General features: G+C 38.7%; 3 protein-coding genes across 4 annotated transcripts; 2 read left to right on the top strand and 1 right to left on the bottom strand.

The window, feature by feature from the left end:
• Positions 1-495: 495 nt before the first annotated feature.
• On the top strand, positions 496-9,575 carry slc20a1b (solute carrier family 20 member 1b). The gene is made up of 11 exons (XM_033976135.2): positions 496-772; positions 1,616-2,248; positions 2,357-2,497; positions 2,670-2,755; positions 2,833-2,929; positions 4,674-4,793; positions 5,461-5,742; positions 5,958-6,567; positions 6,659-6,844; positions 6,910-6,994; positions 7,259-9,575. Exons 2-11 carry the CDS (start codon positions 1,894-1,896, stop codon positions 7,418-7,420), a joined length of 2,124 nt encoding a protein of 707 aa, XP_033832026.2. The 5' UTR covers positions 496-772; positions 1,616-1,893; the 3' UTR covers positions 7,421-9,575.
• A 4,020-nt stretch (positions 9,576-13,595) lies between these two features.
• Positions 13,596-19,611, bottom strand: pcyox1 (prenylcysteine oxidase 1). Of its 2 annotated transcripts, none has more exons than XM_033976145.2 (7): positions 19,454-19,611; positions 16,762-16,897; positions 16,418-16,624; positions 16,165-16,339; positions 15,494-15,705; positions 15,264-15,416; positions 13,596-15,016 (listed from the first exon to the last, which is right to left on the bottom strand). In XM_033976145.2, the coding sequence occupies exons 2-7, from the start codon at positions 16,871-16,873 to the stop codon at positions 14,346-14,348; spliced, it is 1,530 nt and encodes a 509-aa protein (XP_033832036.1). In that variant the 5' UTR covers positions 16,874-16,897; positions 19,454-19,611; the 3' UTR covers positions 13,596-14,345. The 2 variants fall into 2 exon arrangements, with proteins under 2 accessions (XP_033832036.1, XP_055081709.1); XM_055225734.1 differs by lacking the exon at positions 19,454-19,611 and adding an exon at positions 17,609-17,912.
• A 340-nt stretch (positions 19,612-19,951) lies between these two features.
• fam136a (family with sequence similarity 136 member A) lies at positions 19,952-21,120 on the top strand. Its single transcript, XM_033976186.2, has 3 exons — positions 19,952-20,192; positions 20,265-20,405; positions 20,611-21,120. Exons 1-3 carry the CDS (start codon positions 20,106-20,108, stop codon positions 20,797-20,799), a joined length of 417 nt encoding a protein of 138 aa, XP_033832077.1. The 5' UTR covers positions 19,952-20,105; the 3' UTR covers positions 20,800-21,120.
• The last annotated feature ends 74 nt before the right edge of the window (positions 21,121-21,194 follow it).

Below are 21,194 nucleotides of genomic sequence, written 5' to 3'. Positions count from 1 at the left end.
TACTTTGTGCATTTCAGTAGCCTTACCCAGTTTTCATATTTGGAATTCTCTCATTTCGTATAGGCCTATAATTGTATCATACAGTCTATGGTCATGACCTGATATCTTAGGGCTAACATTGATTAATTTTATGAAAGGTTTCACGGCTTGTTTTAAAAACCCCTTTGTAATTTGAGTGTGCTCCAGCCAAGATTTTTACAGAACGGGGTCTTTAGCGAAAGATCAAATATGCTAGTGTGTTGTGTATGTGTGTGTTACTTTACAGTGATCTCGCCTCATTTCAAACTTGGGGCCGGTCTTCTATAATCTTTGAAAAGTGTGAAGTGTTTGAGAAGCGGTGGAGCCCGTTATTTTAATAGATCCATGGCAGGAGCGCCTCATGACAGCTGGGCGTTGGGCTGGGCTTTGGGCTGGGCGTTGGACAGAGCGTCAGAGGCGGAGTTTCTTCTGGAGTGTATCCAATAAAACTGCGGGCGGTGCGCTACTCAGCCGGTCTGCGCCGGGTTTTTCAGCACTTCCTTCTCGCATTCGACAGATAGTATCCATTCATTTTTTTGGAGTATCCGAGAAAAATAATCGAACTAGCGACGATAAAATAGACGTTATTTTAAATAGACATGCTATTAAATAACTAGAATATACCGTGATCGGAGGAACTTTTGAATTACCAATTGACTGTCCCGCGCCCGCCCTCTATACATTTGGTGCGCGCGCTAATTAGCTTAGGTTAGCTCCTCAGAGCATTCTTCAGAAACGGCTACAATCACGATTGGTAAGTATAAAACCTCGTTAGTGTAAGTTAACGTTGTGTGGTAATTATTAACTATATAATTCAGTCGTTATTATAGTCGGCACAAAGTCAAGAAAGACACTGTTTTTATGTGTGCACAGCTGACGTATGTTATGGTGTCGTTTCTGACTTAGCTTTATTTACAGTATTATAGCCTGGTCTGTCCATCTTCTATCGGATTGGTTTGGCGTATTTACTATTGGTAGTGTTTGTAGGTCTCACGCCAGCATCTGCTAGTCGACTCGGACACTCTGACCCCACAACGTTAATCTCTGATACATGTGATTCTCCGAAACTTGAGTCAAGTCCAGGGGTATTCCTTTTCAAATATAGGTCAACTCTATAAATCCCATGTAATGTACTGCTATAAAACAAATTACAGGTCGTATTTACAACAAGAAGGTAGGTGCGTCATTGACAACCGCGTGAGTCGCTGTGCTCGCAGTATGAATGAATGACGACACGTGCAGTGCGATTCAGTTTTCTTTGGGGGAAAAAAGCTTGATATTGTCTTTGTCTAGTTTATGATATGGCCAAATCCCCATACAGTGTGTGTGTATAAAAGGCGAAAGATTACAGATCTTTTCTTAAACTCTGTATCTTCGTGCGACAACTAGCAAATATGGCTCCTCTGATAGATTTTTCAGGAACGACGTCTTGCTTCCGGTCTCGAGTTTACGTGTGTTGTGGTTGTGAATTGTGACGTATGCCCCTTCACTGTATACATCACCGATGCTTTAACATTTCTTTGTTAAAGCATTTTCTTTGCGTTGCATAATATAAAAACGAAACGCTTTTAACGGGTTTCTGTTTCTTTTGTTCCAGGATGTACTCCTGCCCCACTGCAGTAATAGTTACACAATGGCAGTCTCCTCATTCGGCCTGACTACTGGGCTCCAAAGAAATTACAACAGAATAATTATAATTACAGGATAGCATTAGCCGTATATTATTACAATACAATACCTAATTATTTTCTGGGTAAGTCCAGATCTGTTAGAAATTTGCACTGTAAGAAAAAATTGCCTGTTGGACAGGTAGCCCTAGGATTATTTATCTTTACCTCTTAGTGATTTAACCCTTACATTGTGAAGAAAATAATTATGGATACTGCAACTGCAACTGCAACTGCAATAATCCTAGCAGCCACTGCTGGAGTAGTAACAGACACACCACTGACAGATTACATGTGGCTGCTGATTGTTGGCTTTATCATTGCCTTTATCTTAGCTTTTTCTGTTGGGGCCAATGATGTAGCAAATTCTTTTGGTACAGCAGTAGGCTCTGGAGTGGTTACATTACGGCAGGCATGCATTTTGGCTACAGTGTTTGAAACTTTGGGCTCAGTACTTCTCGGAGCCAAAGTGAGTGAAACTATACGCAAGGGTATTATCGACGTGGGCATGTACAATGGCTCTGAACAAGTGTTGATGGCTGGATCCGTCAGTGCCATGGTTGGTGAGTATTGATAATTTATGAATCTGATCAAGCTTTTTCAAAATAACACAACAGGACACATTTAAAATGCAAGTACCTGCATATTAATACAAACATAACTTTGTTCAGGTTCTGCTGTCTGGCAGCTAGCCGCTTCCTTCCTTAAGCTCCCCATTTCTGGAACACACTGCATTGTTGGTGCTACTATTGGCTTCTCACTTGTCGCCAGAGGCCAGCAGGGTGTCAAATGGTTTGAACTTCTACGAATTGGTAAGTAATTGCAGAAGCAGTATTCTGTTTACTCTTTAGGTCTACAATGCCTTATCAAAACTGTATAATGTACTACAATTTCTGGGGTGACCTGTATTGCACTGCATTAGGTTTCTGCTCTATACCTTGTATTTGTATTGAAATTTTATCAGCAATAATAATTGATTTACAGTGGCTTCTTGGTTCCTGAGCCCTCTTCTTTCTGGTATTGCATCTGGAATAGTTTTTTACTTTGTGCGCATGTTCATACTTCAAAAGGTAAGTTGTATTTGAAGACTCAACACCAATTGGTGCCTTGTTCAAACATATTAATGATCTTGTCTCTTTTTCTGTAGAAAAATCCTGTTCCAAATGGATTAAAGGCCTTGCCTGTTTTCTATGCTATAACGATGGGAATCAATCTGTTCTCCATCATGTTCAGTGGAGCTCCGAGTGAGTATCATTGTTCATCCCTTAGCTCTGCATGCCTGCCCACAGCCACAGCTCTGAATAAGCCGCTCCCTCAGACAGCTGGATATACCCACAGACTGCACCAGACGATGTTTACCATTTTCAGTGCCTGTTTTTTTTTAAAGATGTTTTTAGGACTGGCTTGTGGTTGTATTTGGGTCATAGCTGGAATGAGAGTTTAGCACGGTGCACATCAGGCAAATGGAAATATGATTTCACTTTTTCTCTTGGCATCACTGAGCTTGCAGAAGAAAAAGACGAGTAAAGAGGGTGTTTGTCATAGATTTGCTGCACAGTGTAATTATAGTATACTTGCGGCTTTTACGCAATCCATATATTAAACAAGCAACTTTTGCTCCTTTTGTTCTCTTCTCTCTACAGGGCCTAACAGTTCCAAGATCTTAACTGGCCTGGGCCTATAAATGGTGGCTACAGGCCAGAGTATGACCATTGATGTGTATGTGCACTCTTGTGTCATCATCAGGGTGAAGATTTTGTGAAATTTCACCATAGTCCTGCATAATCAGAAATCATTGAGCTGTGATTTCTCTCACTTTTTCAAAATGTACACAAGTTTACAAATGGGTGAGGTGCCATCTTGCTGACCAGCTCAGTTGATTTTAAGCTGATTCCAAGATGATTCCTTCAGACAGACTGTACAACCCCTTGTATTACACAATCCTCAGCAGCTAAGGGGAAGACCACAACTCCCAAGAAACAACCCTGTTGCTGCCTCATGTACTCTTAAAGTACTTGATGTTCTTGTCTAGTAAACCCTTACACCGTAATGCGATTGGACACTAGGCATTTCACAGCACATTCCAGTACTTCACTTCACCACATGCTATAAGGTGTCACATCCTCTGTTACTCATACATTAAAAATGTATTTGTATACAGTACCTTGTAATATTGTGGGAATCTGTGGCCTTACCAGTCATTCATTGGGCAGCATAATGTGGTTTGTCTTGTATACTTCTTAAATGTGAGCATCAGCCCAAAATTGCCTCTTAGTTTATTGCTTAGTAATTTGTGTTTTACATATCGTTGATAGGCCCAACTGTTTGAAACACCTTCCTGTTGCCCACCCTGAAGGGAATGAGATTCCATTGCATAACAAAACAAACAGGAGTTGGGAGCTTTGCAGTCTCATGTTGCAGTGTAACTGGAAAGTGCAATATGGACTCTTCCCTGAAGCAAAAATTACCACCTCCACTAAGACTCTTAACTTTCAACCTTGGCCGTTCATTGTCTATCTTTTGAGATGAAAAATGGTGGCAGTGTTTTTGTTGAAGGTCATTGCATCAGAGGTGTTGTAGGGGATTGGTGCTGGGGGTTTTTCTGTTGCAATTGCACTGCTGACTTGCAGCCTTTGTGACAAAGATGACTGCCTCCGCAGGGAAATGCAAATATTCTTGAAGCGTGCTGCATTACATCTAGATCTGCTGCACCAACCTTACTGCAGTCTTGGCACACACTAGACCCCATTGCTACTACAATATGCCTCTGCTAAAACTCCTCCCTTCTTTATTCTGACTTTTTTGGGACTCTTAGGAACTCTAGTATTTCTGCCTACTTTCTGTTCTCTGAATCAAAAAATATATACATGTATTTCCATAGTGAAGACTGCTGTTCTCATGTCAAACTATAGACAGAATGTATGCAATACAAATATAAAGGTTAGCACTTTATTATTTTAAATTCCCTGTTTTATATCTTGTTTTCAGTGCTTGGATTTGACAAGGTTCCTTGGTGGGGCATTCTTCTCATCTCTTTGGGCTGTTCATTGCTAACTGCCCTTATTGTGTGGTTTATTGTATGCCCTTGCCTCAAGAAGAAGATTGAAAGTAAGTCACATGCTTTAGCAACATTCGATCACATTGACTTGATACATGCAAATTACCACTCTGGCTAGCTTCCACATCCAAGGCTCAAATTGACCTGTAAAATGGATTTGAGCAATCGGATACAAATAACTGAAGCTTTTAACTTGTGTCATAATCCTGGGTTATGGGGAACTACAGAGCAGTCAGCAGTGTAAACCGGCTCACAGTTACAATATATATATATATATATATATATATATATATAAAATGCTCATGACGAGGGTCTTCTAGCTGTAAAACTTATTGTATCATTGAGATTTGAGAGTGGTTTACAGTAAACCCATGAATGTCTTTTCCAGCTAAGCTCTATAATTACTAGAAACAAGAACAGCCTGGTTTTCTTAACAGTAAATATTGATACTCACTATTGTAAAACAATAAACAAATGTCATGTGAGCCTGAAGTCTTATTGTGTCTCATAACAAAAGCAGATTTTTTTTTTTTTTTTTTTTTTTAATGACTTCAATTTTTGACAAAGTTTAACCTTGAATACTTTATATGTTTAGTATAATTATGTCAAAATACCTTATCTTCTCTGCTGCTAAACGTAATATAATAATATACTGTTTTTAACAATATTTGTGTTTTCACATGATCTAACTTGTCACCACAATCCCTTCCCCACCAGGAGATGTCAAATCATCTAGTCCTTCTGAGAGTCCCCTGATGGAGAAAAAGGAGCTCAGAGAAGCCCACTGTCCAATACTGAAGCAGTCCTCCAAGGAGTTGTCACCGCCTGCCTCCTCGGCTACAAATCAAGATCCTGCAGGTCAGCCCTCAGCTGCCTCTGAGGAGCACAGGGTTGCATTTGACATTGGAGATTCTGATGATGTTGACAATAATAAAGAACGCAGAGTGGCATTTGATATTGGAGCGTCCGATGAAACTGAATACAGCAATGAAAGCAATGGTAAGTAAAGTTGTAATAACATTTCAAATAGGTGTGATGACAGTTTAATAGGGTTGGCAAACAACTTGATAAATCTCATTACCAATTAAGTGTATAACTTTGTTTTTTACTCAACTGTGAAAGTCTCCATTATCAGTCATGACCAGCTACGCTTGCCTTGTAATTGTTGCAATAGTTATTTGTAAAATTATAATTAAAATGTTCTATTTCTCTAGTTCCAAAACCGGTCCAATCAAACAACCAGATCAACCAACAAACATTCAGTAATGGTTCCACAAATGCTACCAACCAAGTGCAATTCAATAACAGACCAGGACAGATCCCCAGCAACGGCTACACACAGTACCACACGGTTCACAAAGACTCTGGCCTTTACAAAGACCTGCTCCACAAACTTCATTTGGCCAAAGTTGGAGACTGCATGGGTGAAGGTGGTGAGAGACCAATCAGACGCAACAACAGCTACACCTCCTACACCATGGCCATTATTGGGATGCATGGTGACTTTAAGCACAAGGACGGGGAATTCCGTGCTAGTGAGAACGGAGATAAGGGCGCAGGGTCAGCTGGTCAAGATAGGAAACGCATTCGTATGGATAGTTACACCAGTTACTGCAATGCTGTAGCTGAGCACACAACCCCAGAGGGCCTTGGAGAGGGAGAGGTGGTGCTGGATGTAGGAAAGGAGGACGCGGACAGCACTCGGAGCTCTCTGGACGATGATGGGCCAGAGGCAGACAAGCCAGAAGTCTCTGTACTTTTCCAGTTTCTTCAAATCCTCACTGCTTGCTTTGGTTCCTTTGCTCATGGTGGTAATGATGTGAGGTAAGAAAAGTCATCCCTTTGAGAGGGAAAAACTATACTTAAAGTGCTATTTTAAAGTTCTTTATTCTCAATAAGTGTTTTTATTTGGCAGTAATGCTATTGGCCCCTTAGTGGCTTTGTGGCTGGTCTACACAACAAGCAGTGTGAGTTCAAGTAACCCCACCCCCATCTGGCTGTTGTTGTATGGTGGAGTAGGCATCTGTGCTGGTCTTTGGGTTTGGGGACGCAGAGTCATACAGACGATGGGGAAGGACTTGACCCCAATCACTCCCTCAAGGTATACCCCTGTTAAGCTTTCACTTAAGCATTAAGACTTCATTTTGAATAATGTTTTCTTTGCAGTGGTTTCAGCATCGAATTGGCTTCAGCTCTGACTGTTGTGATTGCATCAAATATTGGTTTGCCTGTTTCCACAACACACTGCAAGGTAAGTTCACTGGTATGGCCATAGTGAGTCTGTACATTTGAAACTTGGCCCTTTTCATTTGTCATTTCCCTAAAGTGAGAACAGAAAGCATTTTGCCTTTTTAAACAATATTATACTCTTAACACTGAGGTGGTCAAAAGTTCGAGTCAGTGCAGAATAATTCAGTAAATGATAATCAGTTATTGGTTTTATCGAGCTACTGTTCTCCTATGCAAGTGCTCACCTGCTGCTTCCTAATCTAATGAGAAAACTTGACTGTTTCAGGTGGGTTCTGTGGTCGCTGTTGGATGGCTCCGCTCACGAAAAGCTGTGGATTGGCGCTTGTTCAGGAACATCTTCATGGCGTGGTTTGTCACGGTGCCCATTTCTGGCTTCATTAGTGCTGCCATCATGGCAATGTTCATCTATAGCCCCATTCTGACTTAGACTTGACGATCTATACCAGATAATTTAGTGCAAATCACTAACGTATGCAGAACAGAATATCTTTTGAAGATCCAACAAACCGCAACAGAGACATTGGAGACTGCTCCAATGAGTACCAGTGTTCGAGCCAAGTCAGGAGGCCACAATGTATCGCTTACCTTTTAGTCAATAACTAAAGAGTCAAGAAAAATTACATGCATTAGCCCATAGTTTTTGGCTACTCCATTTTTGACCTAATCTAAATCCACTGCTTTTGTTTGGAACGTTTATCTACAGGGAGGATTGAGGTCATTTTCCCCTAAACATTTCCATATCTCACATCTCATTTTCATTTGCAGTTTTTACTTTGAAACTTTTGTGTATATACACATGTGCTTTGTTTAAAATGTGTTGTCTTTTTTTTCCAACTTTGAAAAACATTCAGTGTTAGTCTTTTGCCAGAGAAGTCACTCTTGTTAACATACTGACAGTACTGTAATTGTCAAGCAGTATTTTTAGGCTTGTGTGTGTAAAATGATGCCCTTAACTGTTAAAACTCATAACAATAAATATATCAGTTTGAAGCACTGAATCCTAAAAAACTGGCAAAGCTAAGACCTTACCTGTCAGTATGTGATGTATCCACCCCTGTATGTGATCTATCCACATCATCTTTGTTTCTGATGTACTAATGCTGTAAACAACTTCAGTTACTGAGACAGAAGAAATGTAAAGACAAAACAAAAAAACCTGCTAAAACTTGATTGCATCATTGATGGTTAAATGCTTTGGGCCTGCCCAAGCCTTGTTCATTTCAGCTTGTACTGCATAGGCATTTTTCTAGAAGACGGCACTGAACAGTTTTTGGTTGCTCTTGCTTACCTTTTTGAAAACCACTGCGTGTAAAATAATTTCATTGGAAGGGGTTCCAAGCGGTTGGATTGAACTATATATTTAAGAAACTTATTTGGCAGCAGTACTAAATGCATTTTGACCTATAGATGCTGTAGAGGCCTTAATTGTTTTATTTTCTCTTAGGTACCAAAGACACTTTTTTCTTTTTTTATGCACATCAACATGACATGGAAAGAAAGTGTATGATGGAAAAAAGGTGGAAAAAGCTATAAATAAAAGTAAAACATCCATATGTCTATTGTATTAATAAACAAAAGGCACAGCTTTTAAAACTAGGTTTCAGTTGGCCAAAAACCTTAAATTTAAAGAGAAAAGTCTTGGTCAAACTTAACCTGTTTAGGACAAGTTCTTGCTTGTGCTTTCATTACTAACTCAAAGTATGAATAATGGGCAGTTGTGACAGCTAACTAAATATAATATTTATAGACTCAGGCAAATGTTGACCTTAAATCAAGTTGTTTGTTCCAACAGAAGTCAAAATGAGTTGAACCATCCTTGTTTTTTCCAGTGGGAGTGGTTGATGTAACGTAGGCTTTGTTATACCACAGACAAAAACAAAAGAGACCACATGGTATAAATAGGTGGAATAGTTCCTCTTTATTGACGATGAGCTCAGTAAGGCCCAGTGCAGTGGGCGGGAGGGCGTTCTTTCACTCCTGTTCATCTATGATGCAAAAAAAACAGGATTCCTTTATGCTAGCTTTGTATGACAAATAGTCTAATTCTGTATTTTACTTTCAGGATTACTATAATCTATGAATCACATCTGGTTTATAGCCCACTCATGTGAGTCACAGTATGCAGGTAATGAATGGCAGCACCATATCATTAGATTCACTTTTACTACAGAAGCAATCCCTTTTGTGAATTCAAACACTAAACCTGGGAGAAAAATCAGTATGCTGCTTACATACTGGATATGAGTTCTTGGTACATGACCTTTTGTAATTATATTCAATAAATTGATCAGGGCTCCCTTGGGGACAGGGCAGTGCATCCTTTTTCCGAAAATAACCAATAGCAGATGATACAGTATTAATCAAGCTCAATAAGCACCTGGGGACACATGTTTCAGAGTGGCCTGGATTTTTGTCCTAGATCTGTATTTGAACCCATTCTCTGTGGTGTGCATAAACAAGCGTACCATATTTTTTTTTAGGTCAAACACTGGATTGTTTAAAACATATTTTCAGTCCAATTTGGGCAGCAACTGTTATGACTGTGGCTTTGAACAACACAGAAAAATAAACCTGCTTAGACTAAAATACATGCCTTAGTAAATTTGCAATAGCTATATAAAGTCAGATTCATAGTTTCCTCTCTTCTGGTTATCGGTTATAGCTTATCTAACACAGACTGGCTGTGATTGGTTTTGTTTGTCTCAATCCAGACCATTGCAAAACCAGCAATTTGACTTTCATTGCACCTCTCAAAATAGTTTCCCACCACATCTCGCCTGGGCAGGTACCGTGTTTGAGTGGGCCACAAAAATGTCCCCAACCCAGACCACTACTGTCTGGATTCAAAGATTGTACACACATAGTGAGCCAATTCAACCTTATTCTGACATCCTGTGTAAACCAGTCCAAGCCGTTACCTTGCTCCTTGGATGAATCTTGAGTCAACTCTTCTGTAATAAAAAAAACAACAAAAAACTTCAAATAGATACGTAGCGAAAAGAATTCAACAATGTATTTGATTACATTTGTGGATCCTACCTGAACTACTTGCAGACTCTGTCACTGCAGTACTGCGTTCTAGGAAAACAATAACAGGCCATGAGTGTAAACTTTACAGAAAACCTTTGTCATCACATCAGCTTATACTTCATATTTATGTAAACTACACCAAAATGCATCAAAGTATCTAGTCAGACACCAGCAGATTCTACAGGCTTCCATATATTTGCATAAAGCAACTTTTGGAGCCAAGGTAATTTTGTCCCGGGGCTCATTTAATTTTTTACTTTTTTCATTAGTCAGATTTTAGTACAATGCCTCACGTCGTTTGCCAAAGCTGGGAAAGAAGGACTAGGATTTTTAAAGTTAGAACAGACACTGACCTTCTATCTCCTCTGATGACTTGGATTCAACTTCTGTATAAGACAACAACAACTCCAAATAGGACATTACTGCCACCTTGTGTCGACCCGTTAAACAGCAACACTTGTGTCTTACCGTCCTGGATCGCCTCAGCCTCGTAGTTCTCATCTCCCCCTGCAGTGGGAGGAGGATTTCAGGATTTCAGGAGTTATGTAACGAACAGTTTGAGCTTAACAGATCACATGCTGTATGTTACACACCTGTGTCGACATCAGCCGGTCCCTGGTGCTCCTCTACTGTTACATTTTACACAAACACGACAGTTAGCGCCACATTAAACCCGAGCCCACATGTCACTGGAAACTTACAACAGCCATGTTTAACGGCCTCTAAAAAAGACCACGAGAAATGTCTTTATAACTTGGCAGGCAAGACTGGATTGGTTTAAACGTAAATAATATAGAAAACTTACCCAAGTAGCGATCATCTTCACTGTCGTCCACTGTCACTTCAAATGAAAAGATGACAAATGCCTCCTATAAGTTACTATTTGACAGGAGACTTAAACTTATCAAAACATACCATTGACAATAATTACATCTTCTTTTTGTGCTGCTTCAAACCGCATTGGCTCTAAAGCAAATGAACAAAAACATTACAGAAAATAAAGAGTTAAACAATTGTATTAAAGTGATGTTAAACAGTTCACTATTTGCCAAATGTATGCAAACAAAACACCCCTTTGACAGTTTTGGTCCTGGTTTAGATCTGCTTTGATTGTAGTTCTACTCTAGAGCTAGTTTAACCCTTTTTTCTGCCTAATTTTTGTCCATGGAGCTATTGTTTTCGCCTCAGAATAATGATTACCTTAACACATAGACTCAGAAACATTTTATTTATGGAGTGAAAGATTCAGTTCAACTGTCTAATTTCTACTAATGCTTACTTGATTTTCTTATTTTAAATGTCAGGTACAAGCTTTAGCAGAGTTGTAGACGTTTAAATGTGTTATTAGACATTTTAGATGTGTTTTACTCACTAATAAAGCTCCAAAGGTTGTGACGTCATCTGCATAGCCTCTTTAAGTGATAGTTATGCTCTACTGAAATTACAAACTCCATAAACTGCTTTGTGGGACTTGGGAGAAATATAGAAAATGGTGAGCAGTCCATCTTTATAATGGTCATCATAGTTACAGCACCTTTGCAGTTATAGGGCCTGGTACTGGTCACTGGATATGAAGGCCACTGTATAAACACCTTTAAAACTTCACCCAAGTATTACAAGTGCACTATGAAACTGTCAGTGTTGTTTAAGCACTCGAACAGCTTCAAAAGGTACATACTGTCCTTTTGTTCTGCCTCTTCCTTTTGTGCAGCTTCAGACTCTGATCTAAATAGAGCAGATGAGGACTGTGACGGTAGAGCTGCACTTTACTGTAACTGGTTCCTTAGCATATGAGAGCCATTATATGTTATATGTTTGTCCGACTGGTGATAGTATTTTATATTATTAGTCACAGACACCATGGGAAGTTTTATAACGTCATCAGACAGTGGTGTTGCTATCATCCCTCAATATTTTACATCATCAGAGAACTATGCAATTAAAAAATAACATTTGTAATTCTGAAAAATAGTTTAGGTCTGTATTAATCATTATGACAAAGTCTTTTGAACAAAGCGCATGTTTCTTTTATTTCATAAACTGTATTAAATTTCTCTTAAGAGATAAAGACTAAACATCTAGTGTTCAGCTGGAGTAATGTAGACCTATCTATTTTCTGGAGCTCAGTAAGGCTATCTGCAAAAAGGACAAAACAAAAATTAAGTCTACAAGCAACAAAAGCCCAATGTTAAAATTAAATTATTAGAATATTTGTGTTTTTGCACTGCACCGTCGCTTTAGATATAATATAGTTTCTCATTTTTGTGGCCTACCCCTTAAAATACCAGATTTTGCGCTTTCATGTTTTGATTTTCCAGCACTGCGTTCTAGGAAAACAATAACAGGCCATGAGTCACCACATCAGCTTGTACTTCATATTTATGTAAACTACACCAAAATGCATCAAAGTATCTAGTCAGACACCAGCAGCTTCTACAGGCTTCCATATATTTGCATAAAGCAACTTTTGGAGCTAAGGTAATTTTGTCCTGGGGCTCATTTTTTTTTCATTAGTCAGATTTTATTACAGTACCTCACGTCATTTGCCAGAGCTTGGAAAGAAGGACTAGGATTTTTTAGAGTTAGAGCAGACACTGACCTTCTATCTCCTCTGGTGACTTGGATTCAATTTCTGTACAAGACAACACACAAGTCCAAATAGGACATTACTGCCACCTTGTGTCTTACCGTCCTGGATCGCCTCAGCCTCGTATTTGAATTTTCAGCTCCCAGATGTTATGTCCAGAGGGGTAGTCTTATGTTTACACTTAATCGAGGAGCAGGCCACTTCCCACAAATATTTTTTTTAACTCTTACTTGAGTAATTTCTTGGACTATTACTTTGTGCCTCTACTTCAAGTAATATTATTTTGAAGTAACAGTCTCCAACCTCTGCATACAAGCTTCGAGTTATAAAAAAGATTTAATTTGTAAAATGGCAGCAATATTATTTTACAAGCCCCCGCTAGTCAGTTTATTGTTCTACTTCATTGTAAAATACATAGATTTAATCACTAGTTATGTGTGCACTAAATGAAGTACAGATTATTCTTACCATACTCAACAGCTTTCCCCTCTTTTTCTGAAATGGCTAGAAATGCAGCCAGGCCTAAAACACAGACAAAAGAATCCATCATTATCAGTTTCTTCCACAGCATCCTTTCTCTGATTCCAGTCTCTATAAATAAACACTAATAACATTTGATTGCTCTTACCACTGTGAAATGCTGCCACAGAAAGGACCACTACAACTACCAGGGCTCTCATCTTGGTTCTTGGACTTGAAGACTGGTTTGTTTGTTTTGGTGAGTGAGCAGCCTCTTATATTTTCAGCCGCATCACATGTCTGGAAAGGCAGCAATGGTACCAGTGTCCCCCTCCCTCCTACCTGAGAGACATCTGGGCGAGTGGCACAGCACAGAACAATCCTTATTCAGCCACAAAATAGTACCCATTGTTGGATAGTCAGTCACATGGGCCTGCATTTAGGATGTGTCTCTGTCTCTTTTTGGTGCAAAGTGATCTAATGCAAGTATATTTGTAATCTTTTACAAAAGAAAGAAAAGACCATGCCCATTTATATCACATTTATTGTAACCATTTGGATTTAAATGAGCTCACGGCTTAATTTTTGTTTTTGCAACAGGTTAATTTATTAAAAGTGCAAATATTAAGAATATTATTGCTGAATATTCAGACAAGTTGCAAAACTAAGCATTTCTCAGCAGTTAACACACAACAATTATATAAGAAATTGGATATGGCCACATGAAGCAGAATTTGATAATCCTATCAATGACATAGAGGAAATAATGTTACAACCCAACTTAGTTGTAGTAGTTAGTTAACTGTGCCTCGACATATTAAATGAAGGTCAGCAACTGTGTATGAGTTTCTTTTTTTTTCCCTCGAGTGAAATCCATTAATGCAAACAATTAAGACATTCAAAAATTAAATATTTCTACACCAATGGAGCAATATTTAGTGCTCTGCCCTGCAGTGTGTAGCTCACAGTGTTGTGGCCTTTACAACTGGATTTACTAAAATAGGCAATAGGCAATCCTGTTGCTTAATGTAAATATACAGAAGTATATGAATCAATAAATGAATACCCATGTGACATTCCCAGACAAAGTGATCTAAATGACCACCATACACCCAAAATGTCACTGAACAAACTTTAGCTGTTTACTCTACCTAAACTGTATAATTAAAATTATTACACAGAATTTGCTTGAAATTAAAAAACACATCCACACAGATACCTGAAGAGCTTAGCCCTGACCATTTCAGTGCAGTATTTTTGACTTTGACTTTTTTTCTCAGAGTTCTCCTCGGAGCCTTGTGTGTAAATCTTCCTGGTCAATTTTGCCATCCTGTTCATTCCAGCGATGGTGAGCCAATAAAGCCAAGTTTCTTGCTGAAATGGCACTCATCTCCATCGCACTGGCAGCCCACTCCACGGCATTTAGATAGTACAGACGGCTGTGTAGAATGAATGGTGGGGTTTTTCGTTGTGGTGGAGAGTAAGCTGGATAGGCCAACCAGCGTGTTTCAGACACAGAATTCCATGAAAGGAACATATTCTTCAGCTGCTCCTGTGTCAGTGGGTCTGAGGAGAAGACCTTCCAGACTTTCTTGTGGCTTGCAGGTGTTGGTTTGTACCCAGGAGGAATGTGCACAGGGTCCAGTGAGCTCAGACTGTTGATGATGGAGCCCTCTGAAGCTGTGGTGCGGACATCAGAAACCATAAAATCTGAGGCGGCTGCTGTGGTCCCCAGAAAAGACACATTCAGAAGGCCATCAACCAGTGTTGCAACAGTCTGATGGAATTGCCCAGGGTAGTGCGAGGGGATGGGTGGGGAGAAACCAGAAAAGGTGATGTCCGATTTACCCGAGTGAAGTGGAGTAGCAATTATTACAATGTCATACAAAGAATGAGCAGCACCATCTTCCCCAATATAGTTGACCTCATAGAAGCTGGCTGCAGCCCCTTTCAAGCAAAAACAAGGCCAGAAGAAGCTTTAAATTATTACATTTACATTCATTTTTATTTAGAAAAAGAAAAACATGCACTTAAATGTCATCTTAACTTAAATTGTATAATGTAAAAATTTTCCTCCAAGAGTATTTGAAATGACAAGTTTTCAATTAGACATATTTTAGGAAATTTGACCTATAGCACTCTTTGGGATAGATCATCTATACGGACAACTTCAACACAAATAGGTCTATTGTACCTGACTTAGATGGTCGAACTTTTACTGCTATTGAGGTTACTTTGGCTGGGATCAGGTCACTTTTGCTGTTATACAACAATCCTGAGCAAACTCTTTTATTGCCGCCATCTACAGCCCAAAGGCCTGAATCTGCACCAGCTAAAGACACTGCTCCTATTCAAATGACAAAAAAGGTTTAAGGTTATAGTATGATACATTAAAGCTTATTCGTCATCACATGTTAAACATACCTACAAACCCATTGATGCGTACACTTTGACCGTAATTTACTCGAGTGATGGGTTCAACTAGGTCATTGATGAAAACTTGTGAAAATCCTTCACCAATCATCGTTTCCTCCAGTGTTTGGTTCATAAGAGTCAGAAATCCATCACCACCCATGGCATGCAAGAGTTTCTCCACACTAGAGAAGGAGTACCCATATTGCTGGTACTGATAGATCCTGTAGATATAAGAATATTACAAAGTCTGTAAATTAATGTGGGCAATAAAAAAAATAAAAATAAAAAAAAAAATGAAAAGAAAAGAAAAAAAATCAGATGAAGGCTATAATCAATTTAAGAAATTGTTGGTTGACTAAGGACATTGATTAATCTCCCATTGTTCATATAAATCTTTATCATCTCAATACTTGTTTACAATTCTGATAAGTGAATAAGTGAACAAGTGACAAAAAGTATAAATCAGATTATGTTTTTGTAAATCATCTAAAATGTGCAGATATCTTGGTTGAGCTTCAAATACTTCAAATACTGCTCAAAGAGTGAATATACTGTATACTGTCAAAAAATTACACTGCAATTCTCTTTGATATTATATATATTGCAAATGTTTCAATATACCCCTAAGGTGCTATTCACACTTGAATACTACTATAATGAGAATACTAAGGATAACTCACCGCATAAATTTATCCAAAATACTTTCCACCCACATCTGCATTCGTATAAGGTTGAATCCATATCTCCATAGAAAGCGCAGAAAATTTATGATGAACCAGTCACTCTCCTCAAAGATTAGTTCCTTTCCATTAAAAATAGCCATTTTGGATGCAACGTCTTTCCTTGGAGAAATGCCTGGAATAAGTTAATACAGGTTTCAAGGTGACAACATATATGCTCAGACAGAATACATTGAGAATGTATGAAATGTACCTAATCTGTCCACAAAGTGTTTCATATGGAGGTTGAGAGGATGTATAATGGATCCGCCCACTTCATATTCGTAATCACCAACCTTAACCGTTTCTAGACGCCCACCAACCGCACCAGACTCAAAAACATCAATCTTGACCCCTGGACCAAACTCCTGTCTCAGATAATATGCTGTAGCTGTACCACCGATTCCTGCTCCAACAACAGCTTTCACAAAGAAAATACATTTTAAATATATATATATATATATATATATATATATATATATATATATATATATACATATATATAACACTTAGTAACAAGTAACAGTGACACTGACATACCAATACATACATACATACCAATTTTCTTGGGCTGATCTCCAAGATATGGGGCAGTTGCAAAGCTCCTTCTACCAGATTGCCATAGTCCCAGAAAGAGGAAAGTTCTCAGAGAAAGAGTGTGCAGATACATTATGGGTTTCTAGCTTGTACACATCTGCAAGAAGGAGTAAACAGGGCCAACTATAATAACACATTTAGTATTATTGACTAAAGTCAATAGCAGATTATATATATATATATATATATATATATATATATATATATATATATATATATATATATATATATATATATACACACGTGTGTGTATATGGGCGCTACGAGAAGAGGTCGTAATTTTACGAGAATAAATTCACAATTTCATGAGAATAAAGTTGTAATTTTACAAGAATAAAGTCGTAGTCAAGGTAAAGATGTAATTTGATCCAGATTAAGGGGCAAGAGCAATTCGCCACCACGACCAGAGCACAAGAGAATGGCCCTTATTTGAGTTATTAGATTAAACTGAAATCTACGTCCGATAGAAGAACTTTATATTGCTGGCCTTTTTAAACATTACCAACTGTTTACCCATTTCCCAAGTAATGACCCCCATGCGCGTCTGCAAGAAGCTGAGTGTTCCTGGGCAGGACTCCGACAGCTGCACGAATTTCACCAAATCTTTTCCCTTAATTTTGAGCTTTCTACATGTTTACACTTGTTTGTAGTCTTGTGGAGCTGTGCACTCAGGCAGTGGCAGCTCATGTCTACACAGTGTACCAGTGTATCAGAACTGAAGAAGCGGCTTGGATGACCAGCGAAACGTCTTCAGTTCTACAACTTTTTGTCCAGTTGACAAATTTTACTTTTGGCTTTTACAGTGTACCTGGAATATCCATGGATGGGTGTACACAGTGCTCCAGACCCTGTACTGGGGAATAGCGAGGATAGTATGCTGTGTCGATTGCGCAAAAGTCACGATCAGGGACTGAATCCAGCTTCAGCTGTGTACTAGGCTAAACTGTAACCATTTGGAGACAGAAATAGGACAGCGCGTTCTTTGAACGGTGATTGTGTGCAAAGTACTAATGTTTAGAATAGTAGAGAAACGAAGCTGAGCGGAGCGGAGTACGGGTAAAGATCACGCCGACACTCATCCACCTGTTTGCGGCTCGGAGCACAGCCTGTGTTGATTATACCTGTTGCAGCTCACTTTTTTTTGGCCAGTAGATGGTGCTGTTGCGTTTTGAAATACCTACAGAGCATTTGCTTGGCTCGTTTTCTTTTACTCATCTCATGTTTAATTTTCCTTTACATATAAACGCATAAGAAATATACCACTTTGGCCTGCTAGCGAATAAATCTGTGAACTGAAAACTTTCTTTTATTTCTTACATGCCCTAAATAGCACTATCGCGTTGGACTTTGCACCAGCAGGACGTAGTTTCACGCCCTTAAACTAGACTTGCGATTAAACTAAATATTTACAATATTCCTGCAAATGAAACATTATCACCGTTCTGGTCTTGTAAATGATTAATTTTGTGTATATCTGTAACATATATACATGTGTCATGTTGTATAATTATCTTGCCAGTTCTACCGTGTGAACTGTGATGAATAAAGAACACAGTAACATCAGTGAAGCAGTGAGCGCCACGCTCTGCAGGCTGTTTCCAGTCACTCCACTGGAAGGAAATGTTGCCTCCTTCATTCAACAGTTTGTGATTGAATAAGTGAGATATGAGTGGAGAGGTGGCAGCTCAACTGTGGTGCAGATGTGTGGAATAATTTTCAAACTTATGGGACGTGTAAAATGTCAGTATTTGAAAGTTTGATCATTAATGGGTATTTTTGTAAGCTTTTAACTCATCCAGGCAGCAGTCTTTTGCAGTCCGCATTCATTTTGATTTGGGGTCGAGGCGTAAATCATTAAATGTTGACCTTTTTAGCTACAACTTTATTCTTATAAAATTATGACTTTATTGTACAAAAATATTACTTTATTGTCATAAAATTATGACTTAAATCTCGTAAAATCACGACTTTATTCTAGTAGCGCCCGAATTTTTATTTTATTTTTTAAGTGGCCCTTTTACTGTTGCTGTCTTCCGGAGCAGCCTTCTCTCTCCCTGGTCTACTCATGTGGCTCTGTTCACTGGTCTGTAAACTTCAAAAGGTACATTACTCCGCAATTGTTAAACCTGTCAACATTAAATAAAAACAACAGGGATGCTAACAATCCGCTATTCCAGTCCACATACTTCTGCGTGTCCATGCATGCCCAGCCCATGCCCAATAACTGATTTGTAATAACTGATTTGTCAAGTCTAATTCTGTTGTGTGGTACCTTTGTTTTATTTGGACAATTGGGCAGTGTTGCTTTTGTTGGGCAGAAAAAACTTGCTGTTGGCATGTGGATTATATTGTACATGCTGTGGCCATAAACTTTTAAAGGGGATCAAGTTTTTATCATTGCATTTGGCTGCTGCTGGCAAAGTCTCAATTGTGCTCTGACTCTAAATTTCTTTCAAAACTTAGTGCCAAGTAATAGGCTAAGGTTTCCTGCTGTGTGACTATCGTTAGAAATGTGTCCAGATGCATATAGACCGGGTTTGTGCCCAGCCATATGATTTGGGTGTAGAGCATGGTGTAGTTTAGCGACAGACAAAAGTTGAAAATCATTAAAGAAATTACAAAGTATATAAAGTAAGCCACTTTGGCCACTTACCCAGAATTACAAAGACTACCTGTGACCAATGCGAAGTGTCAGAAAGTGTTAAAAGTTTAATAACGTTCTCATAAGTGTTAGAAATAAATCCATGGGATACACTTCCGGGATTTTGATTGTTGACGTCTTCTTCGTGTTTGTTTTGAGTGGATGGCATTGTTTCAGAGACCAGCACCACGCTGTGGATACTATAAAAATAAGTGGACAAGGTAAATTTTATGTAATCACTTAAAATTCCAGCATTAATATACACGAATATGCAGAGCTTTACTGGATAAAAAAACAAACAAACATCTCTTTAAAGTATACAGGAATTTAAATATTGAATTCTTGAAATGTTTAATAAATTAAAAAAAAAAGTAAAAACAAAAAAACCCCAAAACAAAACAAAACGGTACCAGATATTTCAAAGTTTAGCACTGATTATTGAATAGGAAAAGTTAAAAAGCATATTTAAATTTGCGAAGAAACAGACCGGAAATTGGATGATGATGGTTTGACCATCTTGCGGAAGAAAACCGGAAGCTGACTATATCAGCTCATTTGAACCATGCCTGAATGGAGGTGACCTACACATTTTTAAATTGCACGTTTTATAACTCTTTATCACAGACCCAATTCAGCCTAAATAGTGAAATAACACAAACACAAAATGGCAGAGGCTCACCAAGCACGTGTCCAAGCTGTAGTGGAAGAAATGGTCCAGAGTCTGGAGAGGGACCATATTCGCAAAATGCAAGTAAGTCCACGCGTGCCTTACAAATATCCTGTGCAGTTCAGATTTCACCCTAAACGGCCTGGTTTATTATAGAGTCGTATGTTCAAGTGCAGCGCGGAGTGTTGTGATCGCTCTACAGACTCTATGACCCAGGTACATCAGTGCATCGAAAGGTGCCACACTCCACTGGGTCAGGCTCAAGCACTGGTCACCTCTGAGATGGAGAAATTTCAGGTACGGACTGAGCAAGACCGTAAATATTAGTTTATAATATGTTGTTAAAAATAAAATAAAAACATGCCGTCTTCTGAAATAGGCTTGCTCATATTGTAAAAAAAACCCCAAAAAAACAGTCAACTCTCAAGTTGATTTTAGGTATCAACATGACAGTTGAACATGTATCATAAAATAATCTGTATTCCTTTCTGTCTACATGCAGGACCGATTATCCAGGTGTACCATGCACTGCAATGACAAAGCAAAAGATCTTTTTGACTCTGGTGCTAAGGAGCCTGCTGTAAGGTCCATGATGGAGCGTTGTGTGGGCACCTGTGTCGATGACCACATTAACCTCATTCCCAGCATGACCCGGAGACTGAAGGAGAATTTGGACTCTATTTGTCAATGAGGAAGGCCATGGGCTGCCTTGTAGAGAAACTAAAGTGACCGAAGCATAGTCAACTCATTGAGTTAGTTGGTAATAAACAAACTTCTCATGAGATATTTAGGCTGTAGATATCATACTCAAGTGTAGTCTTGTGACAGTTGTCATAATCTGTATAGTGTGAACAGCCTCAGGTAGACTGAAAGCGTACGTATTTGACTTCTGCGACTGATTTGTCAGTGCAATGGCTAGGAATCATGACATGATTCTTAGCTAGCCCAGAGAGAAATGTGATCTCTTAAATGCACCATGTTTACCTACCAAAATTAAAGATTGAGTATGTAGCTCTGTGATTGCCATTTTACAATTTCATTATATTGAATGTTGTCAGTTACACAATAAATGACATAAAAGTAAAA

Source organism: Periophthalmus magnuspinnatus, chromosome 12, assembly GCF_009829125.3.
Source record: "Periophthalmus magnuspinnatus isolate fPerMag1 chromosome 12, fPerMag1.2.pri, whole genome shotgun sequence".
Classification (NCBI taxonomy): domain Eukaryota; kingdom Metazoa; phylum Chordata; class Actinopteri; order Gobiiformes; family Gobiidae; genus Periophthalmus; species Periophthalmus magnuspinnatus.
Note: the sequence above shows the minus strand (reverse complement) of the source record. Positions and strands in the feature narration are given on the sequence as shown.